Source organism: Triticum aestivum, chromosome 6A, assembly GCF_018294505.1.
Source record: "Triticum aestivum cultivar Chinese Spring chromosome 6A, IWGSC CS RefSeq v2.1, whole genome shotgun sequence".
Taxonomy (NCBI): Eukaryota; Viridiplantae; Streptophyta; class Magnoliopsida; order Poales; family Poaceae; genus Triticum; species Triticum aestivum.
Genome location: NC_057809.1, coordinates 42,462,738 through 42,484,301, shown reverse-complemented (window position 1 = coordinate 42,484,301; position 21,564 = coordinate 42,462,738). Strand labels below are relative to the sequence as shown.

Below are 21,564 nucleotides of genomic sequence, written 5' to 3'. Positions count from 1 at the left end.
GGGGCGGTGTCCGGAGGTAGAGGAGATGGTGGGCACGGCCCTGAACTCGGGGTTGTCGGTGGAGGAGGAGATGGTGCGGGGAGCCGGCGGCGGGCAGAGTCGTCAGCGGTGGGGCTGGATTAGGGGGTGGGGGAGGAGGAAGGCGGTGGCAGCGGGGCTGGATTGGGGGGATGGGGGAGGAGGAAGGCGGCGGCAGGAAGCGATAGAGAGATTTGGGGGCGGCGCGATCTGGTGGGGGCGGCGGCGGGTGGGGCGGCGGTGGGTGGGGCACGAGGCCGAAGGCGATGGACGGGCGGAGGAGGAGGGGGGCTTACGAGCGGAGGAGACCGGGTGGCGGCGCAGTGGGTGGGGCGGCGACGCAGTGGGTGGGGCGGCGGCGCAGTGGGTCGGCGGCGAGGCCCGAGACGGCGAGGCGGGGCACGGGGGTCGTCGGAGCGGGTGTGGAGCGAGGGGGGAAGTGGAGGGAGGGACGACGGGATCAGGCGAATTAGCTAGGGGGGGGGGGAAGATTACTAATGGCGCACCCCCTGGCGGTGCGCCATTAGATAGGGAAAAAAATTAGTAATGGCACACCTATGGACAGTGCGCCATTACTAGTTTTAACTAGTAATGGCGCACTGTCTACATGATGCATCATTAGTATGTTTGGAAAAATGAAAAAAAAAAATGTTACTACTGGCGCACCATGTATCTGGTGCGCCATTAGTGTGGAGACACTAATGGCGCACCTGCACATGGTGCGCCACTGCTATATTGTAGTGGCGCACCACATGTCAGGTGCGCCATTAGTATCCATTTCATTTATAGCCCTTTTTCCTAATAGTGTTGGTGCAACCTATCTGTCAGCTAATTCTGTCTTTCATGCACGCACGAAGCATATTGAAGTTGATTTTCAGTTTGTCAGAAAAAGAGTAGCTAGAAAGCTTCTCGAGATTCAGTTTATTCCTACTAGAGATCAACTTGCTGATGGATTCACAAAACCTCTCACTATGAGGAGGTTAGATAAGTTCAAGTACAATCTCAACCTTGGTCGAAGTCCATGAGGTTTAGATTAAGAGGGAGTGTTAGAATATGTATAAGATAGAGATATTTCATTCAAATTGTAATCTCTCTCTCTCGTTCTCCCTCCTGTATCGAACTCTTTGAGATCGATCTCTGATCTCTACTTGTACACCAAGGCTTTACCAGTATATAAACATGCGACCCGAGACCAAAGGGTACAACGCTTCCAATCTAATTTACAAAACCAACAACAGGGCTTTTGTAGTTGGCTACACAATGTGTCAGATGGGCATGTGCTCTGTTTTTTGTTTTGTTACGTTGTGTCACAGTGGAGTCGGAGATATCGTGACATCCTCTAGGAACTGATAATTAGAGCAGATAAGCCATGCACATCTTTCCTTCGTAGCTCATCGCCAAATCTGGAATTGTCTATTATGGCGTGTGGTCTATGATGCCAGGGATCTAACTTGGCTCATCACTGAAACTTCTTTTATTTTCTTGATTATGTGTACATTTTTAGGGGAGTTGTAACTTTGTACAACTTTTAAGGGTTATAACTTCAGAAAATAATCCCTACAAAGAACTTCAGAAAATAAAAAAGGCAAGAAATCTGCGCATTGTGTTTATGTGGTGTGGGCTTTTTTTTACTTTAGCTGTAGTGGGCTCTCTCTCTTCTCCTACCTAAAAGAAAGGAGTTTTGGGCTTCTATCTCACAGACAGCATGACCCCTCTCGTCTCTCTGGTCAATCCACCACTTTCCCCATGAGTTGTGACGAGGGCGAGAGGAGTAGCCGCCACCGCCGTCGCTCCCGCTCGTCGGCGGCGCGGCCGCTGGAGGATGACAACCTCCTCTCTGAGATCCTCCTCCGCCTCTCGCCGGATCCGTCCTCCCTCCCTCGCGCCTCCCTCGTCTCCAAGCGCTGGCTCGGCCTCATCTCTGACCCCGGCTTCTCCCGCCGCTTCCTTCTCCACCACCGCCGCGACCCTCCTCTCCTCGGTTTCTTCGACCCTTTCAATTTCAAACCTGCAATGGATCCCCCCAATCGTGTCCCGGATGGCCGCTTCTCCTTGTGCCTCCACGGCAAGAATGGCGACGGCATCTTCATGCCCTTGGGATCCCGCCATGGCCTCCTACTCATCTACCAATTAGCGCGGTACCAGCTCTTGGTGTGGGATCCCTTCAACGTCGACCTACACCGCCTAGCCGTTCCCCCAGAGTTCGATCGGCTCGAGGCCCCATTCAAAGGGGCGGTTTTTCGCGCCGCCGGGGAAATTTAACACTTCCGGGTGGTCTTGGTAAGCACAGAGCCAGACGAGCAGCAACATACACGGGCCTTCGCCCGCATTTACTCGTCGGAGACTGCCAAATGAGGTGATCGCATATCAACACCACTTCCATCCAAACTTCCCACCAACAGTCACATGTACTTTACCATGGGTGTGCTAGTTGGGCATTCCCTTTACTGGTTGTTCAATGACAGATCGGCAAAAACTCTACTGTTGGATGGCATACTTGAGTTTGATTTGGAGAAGCCGATCCTAGCTGTGAAACCAGTACCAGTGGGTATTCCCAAGGAAAACATGTGCCGATTCCAGGTTATGCAGGCAGAGGGTGGTGGCCTTGGCATTCTATTTCTGTCAAATTTCAGCGCCCAATTATGGAAGGTGGAGACCGATTGTGATGGTGCTGCTTCATGGGTGCTAGGAAGAACTGTTGAACTGGATAAGCTACTTTCCATTAATTCAAGGAAGAAGAGGAAATGGCACCAAAGTATAGAGGGGTTTGCTGAGTACAATAATGTGCTGCTGCTACGGACACCTACCGACCTCTTCATAATCCAGCTTGAGCCACTGCAGTTCAAGAAAGTTTCCAAGACCAAGAAGTGGGTTTGTTATCATCCGTTTGAAAGTGTTTATGCTGCAGGTAATAGCATATGCCTTTACATTGTAGTAGGTATAGCAAAATCAAGATAATATCTATAATTGGTTGATTAAATGCTGTTCACATCCTTTCGTGTTAAGATAACAAGTGTAACTAGTTCCATATAAATCGGTTCTTTTGCTGATGGATGATCTCCTCAACATATAGCGATGGAGTCTTCTTTTTGGATGTTTGTGTGGTGGTGTTCTATGTGATGGTTATGATTTGGAAAGAATATATTTTACTGTAGCTAACCAGTTCTGCTCTCTGGAGAGGTGATTCTACTCTACCGTGATTTGAGTTCCCTTAGTTGAAACCAGTTGTGCATCTCATTTGTCAAAAATAAAATAAAATTTAGCAATGCTGTTTTTTGCTATTCTCATACTCTTATTGTGGAGCGTGCTTAAGCATACTTCTCCCTTCAGGTTAGCTAATTGTCTGAGTGTGCATATTCTTCATTTTTTATGGCAATAGTGAGTATTTATTGTTTCAAGAATATTCTCTTTCTTAGAGAGTAGGGGTTTTGTTTATTTACTCGTCATGATGTATCAAACCTGAGTTATTTTCCTCAAATTACATATGTGAGTTTATCCAAATATCTCATCAATGCCCAATAATCTGATACAACTGGTAGTATTAGTGCATAGCTGCAGTGCAGATGTTTCTCAAGATGAGATACATAATGGTTGGAATTTCCCCTTGTAGGAATGAGCATTGGTGGTGGACATGATGGAGCTAAACTTTTGCAAAATACATAAGATGATTGGTCAAATGGATATGCTATTGTGATGTATTAAATGAGGGAGTAAGCTTATCTTTTTAGTAGTAGCGGAATGGAATATTTCCCTTTCTTTTGCTTAATTGATATTTTCTGTTTACTTTTACTGGCTGCAACATTGCATTTGCTATTTTTGTGGCTACTACTCAATAAGATCCAAGTGTGATTCTTATGTTGTCCCCTCTACTCAAGTAATTGATACCCAACAATACCTCAGCATTTGGCTTCGAACTTTGTTTATTAACTCGGGCCTATATAGGTTGCATTTCATATGGCTGTTCATTTGGGATTGTTGTAATACCTAGTGCTCGGTTGCAATTATTGTACAATCTTAGCCTTGTAAGCAGTTTGCCTAAATATTTTATCAGCATATTTTTGTTTGTCATCCTAACTCACTTATGTAATCTCCTTCTAGTGTTTTTTTTAGATGTTGATATTTTCTCGAGTTATGGACCGTCAATTGTATGATCGAAGGGTCCACATTCATCGAGGTTTTTATCCAATACCGATTAAAGGCGAGTGTAGTCAGCTGCCACTTGATAGATAAAGAAACAAATAATACCATGCTGGATTTTAGTTTTCATAAAAGCATGGCCGCAATGTCTAATAAAATGCAAGTCTTCTGAAGGAAATAGATTTTAATGATCTTATTTGATATATATGATTATTTTCAGCATCTCTATAATTTATTTTCGGGCATCCAAACTGATTATGTGATATTGAAAACATGCAAAACATTAAAATAAATCTTACAAGTACAAGTTCGAGATAGTATTGAACTTATAATATTCTCATTATAATTTTTCACCCTTGATTTGTAACTGAATTCTACATATGAGATTTAAATCCAAAATGAGAACTGTTTACCTTACACTGTGTGAAGGTTCTATGTTTTTTGCTCACAAAGAATAGATAAATATGAATATATTTATTTTTGACCTTGGCTAGCTGGACTATGGTCTTCCCTAATACCATTATTAAACCTATTTCAAAATTCACCTTGGATATATCCGTTCTCTTCTGTCCATTACGACCACCCAGGCTTCATAGAGGTATTCCAACAAGCTCGGAGTCTCCCTTGCAAAAACTTTGACGGCAGAGGCACATCCCTTTTAATTTCTAAAACATTAGACCCAATCTGAGTGGGATGGCTTGCCTGAGTCTGAACGGGAGTTGTTCCAATCTCAAGCTCCTTCTGGTGTGGCCCCTCGTGAGGCTATGGCGATTCCTCCTATTGACTCCATGGGTGTTGCTTCAGTTGTTGCTTCTCTGAAGAACCCGCCTGTGTCGGCTCTCCCATGTCTGGTGCTTGCTCCAACCTCTCGGCCCGTCCTATCTCCCCCACTCGCTCCGGGATTAAGGACTTGCCCGCCTCCCCTGTTCGTGATGTGGTGGGTGCCCAGTCTCAGAGGAAGAAGAAATCTTCGGTGCGCAAATTCTCGGCTAAAAGCAGGAACTCGTTGGGCTCGAAACAATCCATGACTGGAGTCTGCCGCCGCCTCGACAAGGATCTCGGGTCCATGTCTCGCTCGGGTCCATCTCCGTCTTCCCCCGTGACTCGGACACATGCGATCCGGCCGCCTGCGTCCACGGCTCGCAAAGGTAGGCGGGTGGCCAACTCGGGCGGTTCTATCTTGGAGCGGGCGGAAAAGCGGGCTGCGACGAAGGATCTTCCTACCCCAGGTATTCATCCCACCCATTCCGTTGGCTCCTCTCCAGTTCGGCTGGTTTTACCATCTCTTTCGGACAATCATCTTTTAAATATCATGTCGGATGTGGGTGTGGTGGTTGATTCTAATGTCGGTTCCCCTAGTTCTCTCCTTGCAACTATTCGGGCTAACAAGGTGGCTCAGGCGGCCATTGCTAAAGCTGAAGAGGCCGTTGCCTCCGCCGCTGTTGACTCTAGTAATACTCTGGTTTTGGAGGCGGGTGTGGGAGCTGGTAGTGGCCAGCCCCAGCCCAGTTCTTCCGGGAGGGGCACTACTAAAAGAGTTAAAACTTGCGCGGCCCCTAGCAGGTCGAGTATCCGCATTAAAATTTGTCTTATAAATGAAGGTTCTATTTTGGAATATTAGAGTGTTTGGTGCTAGGGGGCGTCGTGACCAAATAAAAGATCTGATCCGCTCGAACAATATTGACTTCGTGGGGTTGGTTGAAACTTTTAAGGAATCCTTCTCCCCTAACGAACTTTCAGCTATCGTGGACATGGATAGATTTGACTGGCATGTGTTACCTTCCTCGGGTCACTCGGGTGGGATCTTGATAGGCTCTAATAAAGATATTTTTGATGTTGTTGCTTATGACCATGGGGTCTTTTGGGTCAGTTCTGTACTCTGTCTTAAAGCTTTGAATACTTTAATTCAATATATCGTGGTATATGGGCCTACTGATCACTCTCTGTCTCCTTTGTTTCTTAATGAGCTCTCTGTGAAGATCGAATCTTGCACCCTCCCGATGGTTATCGGGGGTGATTTCAATCTCCTTCGCTGTCCTTCTGATAAAAGTAATGATATCTTATCCTGGCCTTTGGCGGATGCCTTTAACGACTTTATTAGCTCCAACGCTATTCGTGAACTTCCCCGAGTTGGAGCCCGCTTTACTTGGTCCAATCACCAGGCTAACCCCATTAGATCTGTTCTTGATAGAGTGTTCATCTATCCCAGGTGGGATTCCCTCTTCCCTAGGGCTTCCCTTGGCGCCAAATGCATTGTTGGGTCTGACCATACCCCACTTATTGTTGATGACGGCTCTGTTAACCTTAGACCCCCGGCTAGATTTCAATTTGATGCCTCTTGGCTGCTCGTTGATGGTTTTACTGATATGATGGCCGCGAAAATATCTCGCCTACTCTCCTCTCATACGCGATCTTTCGGCCCTCTGGATGACTGGCATTCCTGTTCCTACAACCTGCGGAAATTTCTTAGGGGTTAGTCTCGCAACCGTGCGGCGGAGGACCGTCGTTCCAAAGATTTCCTTGAGGCCCAGATCATGGCCCTTGATTCGACTGCCGATTTTGCTGGGCTTACTGAGGATGGCTGGATAGTAAGGTACAACCTCGAGGCTGCCTTTATGCAGTTGCACCACCAGGCCGAGGTTTATTGGTGCCAGCGGGGCACGCTCAACTGGACGCTCAAAGGCGACTCCCCCACTGCTTATTTCTTTACCATCCCGAACGGTAGGAGGAGGCGCTGTGGTATCAACAGCCTGATCATCAATGGTGTGCGGTCTTCAGACCAATCTGTTATTATGAATCACGTGCGGGACTTCTTCTCTACTCAGCTTGGGGCTAAACCTCCTTCGGGCCTCTCGATATCCCCTTCTCTTTGGAACATGGTTTTAAAAGTCTTGGCTGAGGAAAATGCTTCGTTGATGATTCCCCTCTCTGATCAGGAAATCTGGGATATAGTTAACTCAGTTAACCCAAATGCTGCCTCCGGGCCAGACGGCTTTTCTATCCCTTTCTTTCGAAAATTCTGGCATCAGTTAAAGCAGCTGGTTTGCAGTGTTATCCAGGGTTTTTGCCTTGGCACTATCGATATTTCCCGCTTGAATTACGCCGTCATTACTCTGATCCCCAAGGTCAAGGGTGCTGAGTTAATTTCTCAATTTCGGCATATTGCTCTGATTAATAACTTCGCTAAATTTCCGGCTAAGGGCTTTGCTAACCGACTATCCCCTGTTGCACATAGAGTTATTAGCCCCTTCCAATCTTCTTTCATTAAGGGTCGTTTTATTTTAGATGGCATCCTTTCTTTGCATGAAATTGTGCACGATATCCACTCTAGGATCTCTAAAGCGATTATTCTTAAGTTATGAAAGTGCAACTATCCCTAGGTGGTTTTGGTAATTCATAACAACATATAGCTCATTGAGCTAATGCTATTCCAAGATGATTATTTCAGGAAAGCTCAATGATTGGCATGGCATGGATGGTAAAAGTGGAACCCTCAAAATGCTAAGGACAAAGGATTGGCTCAAGCTCAAAAGCTCAAGACTCTTCATTTTATATTTTAGTGATCCAAGATCACACTGAGTCTTTAGGAAAAGCCAATACTATCAAGGAGGGATGAGGTGTTGTTTAATGAGCCTCTTGCTTCATGTGCTTAGTGATATGATCCAAAACCCTCAGCTACTTTCCCATATCCACATTTGACCTAAACCCAAAGCCAAACTCGGTCCTGCCGATTCTTTCAATCTGCGCCACCGAGTTTCACTTGTCATAGCCATTGCCAAACCCTAGCAAATCGGTTCTACCGATAGGGATCTCGGTCTCACCGAGATGGGATTGCAAACTCTCTATTTCCTTTTCGTAACTTTTAGGTCTCACCGAAAGAGCGGATCGGTCCCACCGAGATTGCAATGTAAATTCAGTGTTTCCTTTTTGTAACTTTTCGGTCTCACCGAAAGAGCAAATCGGTCCCACCGAGTTTGCCTGACCAACTCTCTGGTTAGCTAATTACCAAAATCGTTCTCACCGAGTTTGTGTAATCGGTCTCACCGAGATTACGTTATGCCCTAACCCTAACAAAATCGGTCCTACCGAGTTGCATGTCAGTCCCACCGAAAATCTCTAACGGTCACTAGGTTTACTATTTTGGTCTGACCGAGTTTGTGATTCGGTCCCACCGAGAATGGTAAATTGTGTGTAACGGTTGGATTTTGTGTGGAGGCTATATATACCCCTCCACCTCCTCTTCATTCATGGAGAGAGCCATCAGAACATATCTACACTTCCAACTCATATGTTCTGAGAGAGAACCACCTACTCATGTGTTGAGGCCAAGATATCCCATTCCTATCATATGAATCTTGATCTCTAGCCTTCCCCAAGTTGCTTTCCACTCAAATCTTCTTTCCACCAAATCCAAATCCTGTGAGAGAGAGTTGAGTGTTGGGGAGACTATCATTTGAAGCACAAGAGCAAGGAGTTCATCATCAACACACCATTTGTTACTTCTTGGAGAGTGGTGTCTCCTAGATTGGCTGGGTGTCACTTGGGAGCCTCCGACAAGATTGTGGAGTTGAACCAAGGAGTTTGTAAGGGCAAGGAGATTGCCTACTTCGTGAAGATCTACCGCTAGTGAGGCAAGTCCTTCGTGGGCGATGGCCATGGTGGGATAGACAAGGTTGCTTCTTCGTGGACCCTTCGTGGGTGGAGCCCTCCGTGGACTCGCGCAACCATTACCCTTCATGGGTTGAAGTCTCCATCAACGTGGATGTAGGATAGCACCACCTATCTGAACCATGGGACAAACATCCGTGTCTCCAATTGTGTTTGAATTCTCCAAACCCTTCCCTTTACATTCTTGCAAGTTGCATGCTTTACTTTCCGCTGCCAATATACTCTTTGCATGGTTGCTTGAATTGTGTGATGATTGCTTGACTTGTCCTAAAATAGCTAAAATCTGCCAGGAACTAAAATTTGGAAAAGGTTAAGTTTTTATTTGGTCAAGTAGTCTAATCACCCCCCCTCTAGACATACTTTCGATCCTACAAGTGGTATCAGAGCTTTGGTCTCCATTTGCTTTGATTTCCATAGCTTTTGGTGGTCATAGCCTTGGTTTCACAACCTAGGAGAGTATGGCGTCTAGCGAGGGAAATTATCACCGTAGAGGTCCTTACTTTGATGGTACTAATTTTGCTAGTTGGAAGCATAAAATGAAAATGCATATTCTTGGACATAACCCCGCCGTTTGGGCTATTGTGTGTGTTGGTTTGCAAGGTGACTTATTTTATGGGAGAGAACCAAACTGTGAAGCTACCGCGGATGAGCTGAAGATGTTGCAACACAATGCTCAAGCTTGTGATATTCTCTTCAACGGATTGTGCCCCGAAGAATTCAACAAAATCAGCCGTCTTGAGAATGCAAAGGAAATTTGGGACACTTTGATTGATATGCACGAAGGTACCGACTCCATCAAGGAATCCAAATTGGATGTGCTTCAAAGTCAACTTGACAAGTTCAAAATGAACGATGGTGAAGGTGTCGCTGAAATGTACTCTAGGCTTGCTCTCATCACAAATGAGATTGCCGGCTTAGGAAGTGAAGAGATGACCGATAGATTCATCATCAAGAAGATTCTAAGAGCCTTGGATGGAAAATATGATACCGTATGCACATTGATCCAAATGATGCCCAATTATAAAGATCTCAAGCCAACGGAGGTAATTGGAAGAATTGTTGCTCATGAGATGTCACTTTAGGATAAAGAGGAACTTCACAACAAATCAAGTGGTGCCTACAAAGCCTCATGTGAAGCCCCTACGTCATCAAGTGAGAAACAAAACTTCAATGAAGAATTGAGCTTAATGGTGAAAAACTTCAACAAGTTCTACAAGAGTAGAAGCAAAGATAGAAGCTCCAAGTCAAGGTCCTACAATGACAAAAGATCTTCTAATCGAGAGCGAAACTGCTACAATTGTGGAAGGCCCGGACACTATTCCAATGAGTGTACGGCTCCCTACAAGAGAAGAGAAGACTCTCCAAAAAGAAGAAGAAAAAGAGAAGAATCACCACCAAGAGAGAGAAGGAGTAGAAATGATCGTTATGAACGAAGATACTCACGGAGAAGCAAGGATTCAGAAAGGAAGGAAAAATCATCAAGGAGCTACACAAAACGAAGACATCAAGCTCATGTTGGTGAATGGGTATCCGGCTCCGACTCCGACGACCACTCCGAGAGAAGTTATCACTCCGATTCCGAATATACTCAAGATGAAGGTGTTGCCGGTCTAGCACTTGTGTCAACCAACTCCTATGACATATTTGACTCACCAAATGAAGGAATTGGAAGATGCTTCATGACCAAAGGTCCTAAGGTAACACACCCCGAGTATGTTGATTTTAATAGTGATGAAGATGACTTGTTAGGTGATGATGATTTACTTGTTGACAACTCTAGTGATGAATACTATGATGAAACGTCAATTAATCATGCTAATCAAGATAAAACGGATGACAATGATAAGGAGAATATTGAGGCTCTAACTAAAGAATTAAACACTCTTAAGTTAGCTCATGAAACTATCTTCGAAGATCATCGAGAACTTTTAAGAGCTCATGAGAAGTTACGCTTTGAAAAGCTCAATCTTGAGCAAGAGCATGAGTTTTTAAAGGCAATCAATGATGACCTCCGCAAGAAAAGTTCTTCTTACATTGGCAAGCGTTTACTCTTATCCACTTACATGCCTCAAGTCAAGTCTAGTAACAAGAACAAGAAAGCACTACTTGGAAAAGGCCTACTAATGGCGCACCTAATTTGGCCATTAATGGCGCATTAGTGGTGCGCCATTAGTGCCACGCCATTAGTATATTTTACTAATGGCGCACCTCAGATGCGCCATTAGTATATACAACAGTGCGCCATTAGTATGCCTCCCAGGGGGCCATGTATACCCAGGTGCTTTGGCATACTAATGGCGCACAACAACAAGATGCGTCATTAGTAACTTCGGCATACTAATGGCGCACTGTTTATTGATGCGCCATTAGTATCCTTTGGCATACTAATGGCGCACTGTGATGTGATGCGCCATTAGTATGAATATTAGGTTTTTTTATTTTTTTTATTTTCTGTTTTTTGCACATGTTACAAAATGTATAATTGGACAAAATATAGACAGCACACATCAACAACAGATTCATCGAATACAATAGAAGATTAGTCTCTGAATACAATTTATCATATTAGTCTCCGAATACAATTCATCATATTAGTCTCCGAATTGAAAAGACCGAACAAAGATAGAACATTATATTACAAGTCTCGAGACCGCGAGTAGCGAGTTTGTCTTCACATTACAAGTCGATATCGATCATCTAAACTACCATCACATAGAAGAGAGCTGCGGTCATCATGATGAGCATCATCACGATGAAACTCGTCTTCATCCGGTTCCTCCAGCGCTCCCTCCCCTCTCCCGCTAGATAGCGGGCGTATATAGATTCGGCCTCGGCCCTAGTGGTGTACCCTTTGTAACTGTTACCGCTGAATCGGTGAACCTGTCTCCGACACTCCTCCCAGTCGTCGTAGACTCCGGGAACCTTACCCTTGTACACGACATACGACGGCATCGCTATGCAGTAGCCAAACGAAACGTTAGTACCAATTCACAGACAATACATAAGCAATATATAAGTATGCAACAGAACGATCGGAAGAGAAAAGCAAGACATTAATAGCATCAATTACATCTAAGTTGAACGACTCTCGAAACCAAAGAGACATATTACAAGTTCATTAAAGTTTAATTACAACATGAGCCAATCGATGTTTCAGAACTAGACAGAGCATCACTGCTTTCGACTCGACTCAAGGGATCGGAGCGTGGATGAAGCCACCGTCTATCGTGGGAGTCAAGAAATAACGGTCGTTGCCAGCCTGCATTTGTAGCATTGTGTCGATGTCACTATTGGACGGTTGATTTCTGAGGTAGAACTGCCCCGAGGTACGAAGGACATCTTGATGGATGATTTCCGCAAACTCGACTGGATGCGAAAGAATTCTTGTCTGATGTCCGCGTCCTGGATTGCCGACACGCTCGCGACACAATCTTTGAGTTTACTCGGTAGCAGAAGTTGATGATGGTCCCGTACGATCGCCCGCATGTGATGGATGGCATAGTAGGCACCCTTTTGACCGCCAGGCGGCTGCTTGACGCAGCAGAACGTCGTATTGTGGGAGAACACGTGCTTGCCGTACTTACGAATAGGCCTGGTGAAGGTGCCTCCAGATTTGACGTAGCCGGGGAGAACATCATCAAGAACCTTCTTGACATTTGTGTACTCTATGTTCGACTGACGGTCCGGGTCGAAATACGTGGCCATGGAATATTTCGGGCTTAGGAGGATGAGTGTGCAATGTGTGTCACTGCAGAAAACACGGAATGTTAAAAGAAAAACGATCGAAATCTAAGAATTCATATGTTACGGGGCGGTTGAGGGGAGGACTAACTCGGGAAAGTAAGGCACGAGGAAGTTATCCTTATCTTGGTTTGCCAGAATGACGCCTTTGAGGTAAGAAGTCGCGACTTGCCGGTCCCCAGCGCTGCCCAAGATCTTTGCACGCATGTAGAAGGGGTCGACTATCACGATGTCCGGGGTCTTGTCGCGAATGATCCGCATCTCCATACTCAGCGAAAATAGCCGAACGAAGGTGTAGTGCAGTGGATGAAGGTTCAACATAGCGTGGATGTCATCAAACCGCAGGACGATCGTACCCCCGATGGAGTTATCCACAAAGCCCTTGCCCTCTGGCACCTTGGCCGCGAAAACCGGGTATGCCACATCCTTCTCTGCGAGACGCGGCTTCTCCAAAGAAAGAACACTGTCATGCAGACTCCGCATAGCACCGGTTGCAGCATCGAGCATATTTCTCGGTAGCATCGGCCTACCCGCCACATGCACCCTCCTCGAGATATCCTCAGGTGAAGGTGGCCCGTCCTCAGCACAGATCGTACTCGGTGCCGGTTGGCCCGCACCCTTGTTAGTCTTTCTTTTGCATGCCTTCTTCTTCTCCTGTAATGGGACCGAGTTCTGCTCACAGACCGCCTTCTTGAGTGTGTTGGTGCTGATAATATTTCGCACCTCGCCTATCTGAGGCTCGGTAAAGTCGGCAGCTGGAGGCGTCTCCTGAGAGCTGAACGGCAGACGACGCCTGTTGCAACTTGGCTTCTCCGCGGTACCAGCTAGATCGCGCACGTCTTTTGTTGGGTTGGGTTCTTGAGAAGGAGGCCCCATGAAGTCGCCACCGTACCCATGATCGGCAAAGTACTGATCGATGTTGGCAAATGTATCGTCGTCGTCGTCGTTCTGATCCTGTGCCATATGCATGTTTGGATCCAGTGGCATAGGGATGTCCGGCACCGTTGCGGCGGTCTTGCCATGGGGCCGACTTGGCGCCGGCACGACTGGCGGTGTTGTCTTTGGGGTGGTGCCCCCGCCCCCAAACGAATCTGGCTCTTCGGCCAAAGCAGGGGCTAGCTCAGGCAGGCGCTGAGGTTCATCACGTCATCATAGTCGGCCCCGACGGGTCGAATCGGAGGTAACAACTCGTCGCAGCCTGGCAGCACCCGAACCAGTTGAACCCTAAACAAGTTGGGTGGCATCTGGGTATCGTGGAACAAGGGGTTTCCCGGTTGAACGGTTTTTCCCTTGGCGACATCGGCCAACTCATTGTTCACGAAGTGCAGGAGAGTGCACGGAACGTCGGCGGCACCCTGCGAAAACATGTACGGCGTCAGGGATGCCCAGTCAAAGGCAAGGAGATGAAGTCCTCGGCCGAGAGAGGCTTAATTAGTTACCGTGATGATGGCGTCGAGCTCGGCTAATGTCGAGGCACCGCCAACGGCGGGCGTGCAGTTGACGGAGGGGCCGCTTGCTGCAGAGGAGCCGGCCGGCGTACACCCGGGTGCATTAAGCTCCCGTGCCGGCGTCGGAGCCACCAATGCCGCCTCCGCCGGAGACACCAATGGCCCCGCCATCGCGTTCTGCGAGTTGCTGGCCGTGAAGCTAGGAATCGGGGGCGGCCCCAGTTGGCCGCCCACAATCCACGCACTAATCCCCTGGATCAAGGTAGGCACAATGGCGGTGATCGTCGCTCCGAGTTGTTGTTGCACTTGCTCTTGGACAATCTCCGGAATCCGCGCCACATGTGCCCTGAGTTCTTGAACCTCGCGCGCCTGGCTTTCCGAGCTGGTCTTTTTCTCCTTTCGCCCACCAGTGTTATAGTATGACGACCATTTTGTCGACAAGCCTTTGCCGGCCACACGACCAGCTGACGTCGGCTTACTGAGCTTATCCTTGTTCTTCATTACATTCAACGCCCTATTTAGAGTGGTGTCCCAAGGGTTGCTCTTAGTCGACCCCGCGCTACTGCTTTCAGTCGCCTGCGGAAGGAATGTGAACCATTTAGAAATTTGGCTTCATTAATTAGAATGCAACCATATGGAGCTAATTACGCGGGGGTGTATTCCTTACCAGAACAAGCTCAAGCGCCCTGGTCTTCGGATCCGTGGTAAGCTCCTTTGTTTTCGGGTCCTTCTTGTACCGGGCCCTGACAAAGTTCCTGGTCTGCTTGTCACCGTATTTATTGAAGAGGGGCGGTAGGCCTTGCTCGACACGGTCCGCCTCCTCCTTGTCCCATATAGGCTCCGCCCTTCTGTAACCGCCGGGACCGAGTGTGTGTTCCCCTAAGTTCAGCTCCCACATTTCTTTCCCCCACTTACTTGATTCGGAGTTTGCGGTGCTCGAGCAATTGATCTTGAAGTTGTTGTAGTCATCTTCGGTGATCGAAGGATTTTTCTCCTTGATCTTCTCATAACTCTCACCTTTCTCGATCATTCTCTTCACATTGCTTTTCCAAGTAGACAGGGCCTTGCTCATCTTCGTGAGGGCAGCATTGTTCACTTTATTCCCTTTGAGGCTTGTGTTTTCAAATTCAGCGGGGAACTTGTATCGTTCGTGCAGCTTCGTGAAGAGGAGGTTGCGCAAATTCCCTCGGTCAGGATGCCTTAGGTTCTCGGTGTTGATCCAGACGGTGCTCCGAAGAATGCACCCGAGATGAAGCGAGTACCCCTTGACTATTCCTTCGGGCGCCGTTGGATTCCCGTCGGAGTCCACTTCAGTAACTTCCTCCTTGAGGGTGTGGAGCACGGTCGGGCACCGGTCCTTCCGTTGCCTCTTCGGTTGGCTGCCATCTGTGTGTGCGCCGCCATCGTCAATGGTGGCATCCTCGGTGGCACCATCAGTGGTGGCATCAGTGGGGTCATCCTCGGCGGTACCATCAGTGGTCTCAGGATCGGTGGGGAAGGCGGCGTCCTCATACAAGTGAGGTTGTTCCTCCATCTCCTGGGACAGCTCCCAGAATGCCTTGCCGCCCGAACCCCCGGCCTCATCGTTGTTGGCCATGTTTCTCTATAAATAGGAACAAAGTTTGGTCAAAAAGTTGGTTATTGTCAAGGAACAAGATCATGGTCTCATTATTTAGGGTTTGTCGACACCGAGGCATCCTAAAAGCTAAGCTTTTATCATTAAGGGTTTTTCGACGCCGAGGCACCCTAAAAGCCTAAGCTTTCATCATTTCGGTTTTTATTGACACCGAGGCACCCTAAAAGCCATGCATTAGTCACAAGTACGCTGGGGCACTTGATCCTACTTAATTAACTACTAAGATACCCCGGCCCATGCATTAGTCACAAGTACCCCATATGTCCTATTTTTAGCAAAGTCATGCTAAAATTCACGGAAAATTTCAGCATGACCTTTGCTGAAAATAGGACATATGGAGTACCCGAATTTGCCAGAACGGAAGTCAATCGACATTCCAGCAAACTCAAGGGCCTCTCGGGTGGACAAGGCAAAAAAGGCCTCCATCACAACATGGAAAATACATTGGCATGTGAAGAGGTGAAACAATATATGCATCTCCAAGCAGTATCATTCAACATTTTGGACAAACCACTACAAGCAATACTGGACCATTTCTCCCCCAATACATCATAGCAACATTATTTGGGTACCTATATGGTATTAACATGCCATTCTCTGTCAACAGAAGTAGCACAAAATCATTCAAGTACCAGTGTTTAACTAAAACTTGGTGTGAATAAGATCCTCTGTCAGTACTTCATACCAATAATCAAAACCCCAAAACCTGACCCCAACTAGTTACCATAAGGTCAAATACTGTCCACAAAACCATAACAGAAATAGCAAAAAATTATTCAAGTATCATTGTTTAACTAAAACTTGGTGTAAATAAGGTAATAAAAGAAAATTATCCTAGCCAATATGGGTTTTCAAGAAATATTGAGACGCCGCACTTCTGTTCGACTCCTGAGGTACATTCTCAACTAGCATAGTTTCTTTACCTTCTATTCCTATGTGGTTCATTACTTGATTTCCTTTCAGCCTCAAAGTTTATGTTTGTCCGGGTCATATTATGCTTTTGGCAACCACTAGAAATGTAAAAGATTTTTTGTGAACTTGGGATGAAAAGAACCAACTTTCATCAAAGAAATAAAAATAAGATCATGAGCAGAATAGTTGTTAGGGTACTGTCATTTATAGGACCATTTAACATTGGCTAGGCATTTCTTGGCTGCAACAATCACTGAGTTTGAAATAGGTAGAATAGAATGTATTTTTCTCACTTGGGAAAGTAATCAGTTACAGCAACTTCAATATTTTGTGTCTCTGAATATTTGCATAAATTCCTACCATCATCCATGAGCAGCACCACATAGCAGTTCACAGAGCAGAACATCAGGCAGTTAGCTACTCACAGAGCTTTTTGGCCAACACTCATAACACTGATCGACATTTCTCTAACTCAGACTACTTTACACTGATCAACTGTTCTAATGGAGGAGAGGAGGAACAGCTGAGGTGGCTACTCACATCTACTTCTGGTGGGTGCTGAGGTAGGACTTCTCGCAGTACTCGGAGGCGGAGTAGAGCTGCGGCCGCAGGTTCTTGAGCTCCTGCATCAAGCATGGCCACAACGCTCAGTTTAAACAAGAACACAGACAGGTGATGGGTATACATACAGATGGCTACTACAACTGATTCTGAATAAATAAGCACACACACTGCTTAAACAACAACATAAGCTAATACATGTCCCTTGAAAATCTGCATGTACCTACAAGCCAAATTTGGAGCCTTGTACTGCAATGCAGGACCCAAATAACTTCACACAAGGTAACTGCAACTGATTCCTGAGCAGTCGATGAACACACAAGCATGTATTGTAAGCACCAATTTGTAACTAGGCTAAATGTCCCTTGAAAATCATCATGTACATACAAGCCAATTTGAAAGCTTTCTCCCCCACAATGCAGAACCCAGTACATCGCTTAATCAGAAAACGAAATGATGACTACACCCATGGTAAGTAACTGTCAACGAAATTTCTGTATTCATGTAGTGTGCGCGCGAGGGGGAGAGGGGGAGAGGAGGAGGGGGAGCTCACGGGGGCCGTAGGGATAGGGCAGTGGGGCGCGGGGAGGATGTCGGGGACGACGATGACGCAGGGGAGGAGGCAACGAGGTCCGGGTGGTGGTGGTGCTCCGGCGACGGTGGTGTGGACGGGGCGGCATCCGGGCCGCCGGCGACGAGGGCAGCGGGGTGATGGCGTCCAACGAGGTGGGGCGACGGGGAGAGCGGCGCCGACGTCGGGGCCTCGGGCGGCGGTGGTTGGAGACGGGCGACAGGGACGACGGGGCGCCGACGATGGGCGCAGGGGCAAGGCTCCCCGATCCAGATCGCATTTGGGAGGAGACGAGGACGACGGGGCGGCATCGCGACGTCGGGGCGGTGTCGAGGCGGCGGGGCAGCGGCGTCAGGAGAGGAGAGGGGAAGGGGATCGAGGGCGAGGGCGAGGGAGATAGAGGGGATAGGTTTGGGCCGGGGAGGAAATATGGATGGGGCGGCACAATACTAATGGCGCACCACCCCTCGGTGCGCCATAAGTACATCCATACTAATGGCGCACCTCACCCTGGTGCGCCATTAGTATTTTTTTTATTTCTGCTGGAGCCAACAGGTTATCTTCCATCTGACCTGATCCACACCAAGTTCCCTCTACTAGCTCGACTGGTTAGCAGCCAGTTCTCACACCAGGAGGTCTTGGGTTCGATTCCCAGGCTCCACAATTTTTTTATGCATTTAAAATGCTGTTTGATACTTATTTGTGTTTAAATATGTTCAAACTTGTTTAAATCATAACAATAATATATTTTTTATAAGACAGTAATAATTTTTTAAAAAATATCATCAAACAGTAATGCCAGTGGAGCGGGGGAGGGTGCGCGGGGTGCGGGGGGTCAGCGGCGGCGGTTGAGTAGGGGAGGGGTGCGGGGGGTCGGCGGCGGAGGTTGAGTAGGGGAATCGAGGGTGCGGGGGGTCGGTGGCGGCGGCCGGTGGACCGGGGGGTGCTCGGCGGCGAGGGGGACCGGATCTGGCGAGGTGGGATAGCGATCGAGATGGAGGGGGATCGAGATCGAGTGTCCATGAAATTTAAAAATATTCATGATAGTTCAAAAAGTGCCCATGAAATACAATCGAGAAATGAAGGCTACGATTTAAATACAATCGATCTTAGCTAGCTATCTGTTCACAATCTTCTTGCCCTTCTTTTTCAAAAATGGAGTTCTTCTGTGGAACGGGCGTCCTTTAGGTAGGGTGGTCCTGCTTCTTCTTGTGGTGTATGCTGCTACTTCATCATCGTCGTCATGTTCGATCCTCGAGTCGCCGTACTTGTCGAAGTCTTGCTCATTGGCTACTCCATCCATTCTGATGATCTTCCTTTTGCCTCTCCTCACGACAACACGACTGGGCTTTGACGGGTCGGTAATGAAGAAGCATTGGTCCACTTGGGAAGCCAGTACCCATGGCTCATTTTTCGCGGTGACGTTCGCGCCCACGGTCTTGGATTTGGCTTCGGGTATAACCATGGTGGTGAAATACCGGTCTTCTTTTAGGACGCTCTTGGACCATCTGACACGGAACATCGGGACCTTCTCTCCAGCGTAGCTCAGCTCCCAGATCTCCTCGATCCTTCCGTAGTATCTGTCCTTGTCATTACCGGTGTAGGATTCCATCGTTACCCCGGAGTTCTGATAACCATCACTCTTCATATCCTTGGCCTCAGTGTAGAATGTGTAGCCGTTGATATCGTACGCCTCATAGGTCATCAGGTTGTGCTCGGCGCCCTGTGACAAGGCGAATATGAGTTGTTCTTCCGCGGAAGAATCCTCATGTAAAGGGTACGACAAAAGCTTCTGCTTGAACCAACGCGTGAAACATGAGTTGTGTTCTTTGAGTATATCTCCGTCCGTCCTCTGTTGGCCTCGGTCATTGTACGTCTTCTTAATAAAGGTTTTGTGCTCTACCACCCAAGGATCGACCACGTCTATGTGTTGTAGCGTGACTAGGTTTGCTCTTTCAAAGTCGGCGAGTCGACCCTCGAAGTCGACATGCATTTCGCGGCAACCCTCATGGTGACCCCATCCAGCGAGCCTGCCGAGGTGCCTGTTGACGGGCAGACCAACGGGGTTCTCGATGCCTAAATAATTCATGCAGTAGGAGATGCACTCTTCGGTCAGAAAGCCCCTGGCTATGCTTCCCTCTGGACGTGACATGTTGCGAACATATCCTTTGATGACACCATTCATCCTTTCGAACGGCATCATGCTGTGTAGGAACGTCGGCCCGAGTTGGATGATATCGTCCACGATATGGACCAGCAGATGCACCATAACGTCGAAGAATGCGGGCGGGAAGTACATCTCAAGCTCGCATAGTATCACCATGATCTCTTCCTGTAGCCTTCTGAGTTGCCTCACGCCAACAGACTTCCGAGAGATGACGTCGAAAAAGTTGCATAGGCCAAATAGGGTTTCACGGACGTGCGCGTCCATGATCCCACGGATTGCAACTGGAAGTATCTGCGTCATCAGCATGTGACAATCGTGAGACTTCATCCCGCTGAACTTTAGCTTCGCTGGGTCTAGGTATCTGCTTATCTTCCCCGCGTAACCGTAAGGAAGTTTTACTCCTATGAGGCAGGTGAAAAACTGCTCGATCTCCTCCTGACTTAGAGTGAAGCACGTGGGAGGGTAGTCATTTCCGGTCTTATTGGCCTTTTTGCCTTTGCGACGACTTTCCGTGTCCTGCTTCGCCTCATCATCATCATCATCATCATCATCATCATCATCATCATCATCATCATATATAGCATGAAGCTCCTGCCTGATGCCCATTGATTTCAAGTCTGCCCTTGCTTTCGGCCCATCTTTGGTCCTCTCTGGCATGTTGAGCAGGGTACCAAGCAGACTCTCGCACACGTTCTTCGTGATATGCATGTCATCAAGGCTGTGAGGCACACGGTGGATCTTCCAGTACGGCAAGTCCCAGAAAACAGACCTTGTTTTCCGTACCTTCAGTAGCGGCTCTGGAGCCTGTCGCTTCTTTCCCGGCTCTGGCGCCTTTTGCTTCTTTCCCAGCAATGGGCAGTCTTTCCAATTTTTCAACAGCTCGTCTATTTCCTCGCCGCTCCTCGTACGCGGGCGTCCTCGGGGTTCGGTTTCACCATCGAACAAATCCTTGTGTTTTCTCCACGGGTCATCATCGCGAAGCCACCTTCGATGTCCCATGAACACGGTTTTCAAAGACCCGGGATCTCTATCTAGCTGGCGATACGTTGTGTCATCCATGCACCTGACGCATCCAGAAAATCCGTGGACCACCTACCCCGCAACATATCCGTAACCGAGATAGTCGTGCACCCTCGTGAGCAGCGCGGCTCTCATAGGGAAATATTCTTTCTCTGCGGCGTCCCACGTATTGGCTGGCGTTTTCCACAGCGTGTCAAGCTCCTCTTTCAGCAGCCCCAGATACAGATTGATGTCGTTCCCTGGTTGCTTTGGTCCTTCAATTAGCATACTCATGCGAATGTACTTCCTCTTCATGCACAACCAGGGGGGAAGGTTGTACATCCACACAAACACAGACCAGGTGCTATGTGTGCTTCTCTGGCTGCCAAATGGATTGACTCCATCGGTGCTCGCGCCCAGCACGATGTTCCTTGGATCGTTCCCAAATTCTGGGTCTTCGAAGTTCAACGCTTGCCACTGGCTCGCATCCTTAGGGTTACTCAGCATCTTGTCTTTTTTATCTATCTCCGGATCATTTGCGTCATCTTCTTGCTTCTTCTCCTCCCTATCCGCGTGCCAACGCAGGAGCTTTGCTACCTTAGGGTCCGCGAAATACCGCTACAGACGAGGAGTGATCGGAAAGTACCACACCACTTTTCGATGAGCTTTCTTCCTCTTCTTGTATCGAGTGACGCAGCACACCAGA

General features: G+C 47.7%; 1 protein-coding gene across 1 annotated transcript; it reads left to right on the top strand.

Annotated features, from left to right (window-relative positions):
• Nucleotides 1-1,784: 1,784 nt before the first annotated feature.
• On the top strand, nucleotides 1,785-3,929 carry LOC123130211 (uncharacterized). The gene is made up of 2 exons (XM_044550165.1): nucleotides 1,785-2,926; nucleotides 3,629-3,929. Exons 1-2 carry the CDS (start codon nucleotides 2,425-2,427, stop codon nucleotides 3,679-3,681), a joined length of 555 nt encoding a protein of 184 aa, XP_044406100.1. The 5' UTR covers nucleotides 1,785-2,424; the 3' UTR covers nucleotides 3,682-3,929.
• Nucleotides 3,930-21,564: the final 17,635 nt, after the last annotated feature.

Excerpts from the sequence above, each read along its gene's own strand:
- LOC123130211 (XM_044550165.1), top strand. The coding sequence starts at position 2,425 with ATGTACTTTACCATGGGTGTGCTAGTTGGGCATTCCCTTTACTGGTTG. Across the intron at positions 2,927-3,628 it reads TGAAAGTGTTTATGCTGCAG|GAATGAGCATTGGTGGTGGA; the intron begins GTAATAGCATAT and ends TTCCCCTTGTAG.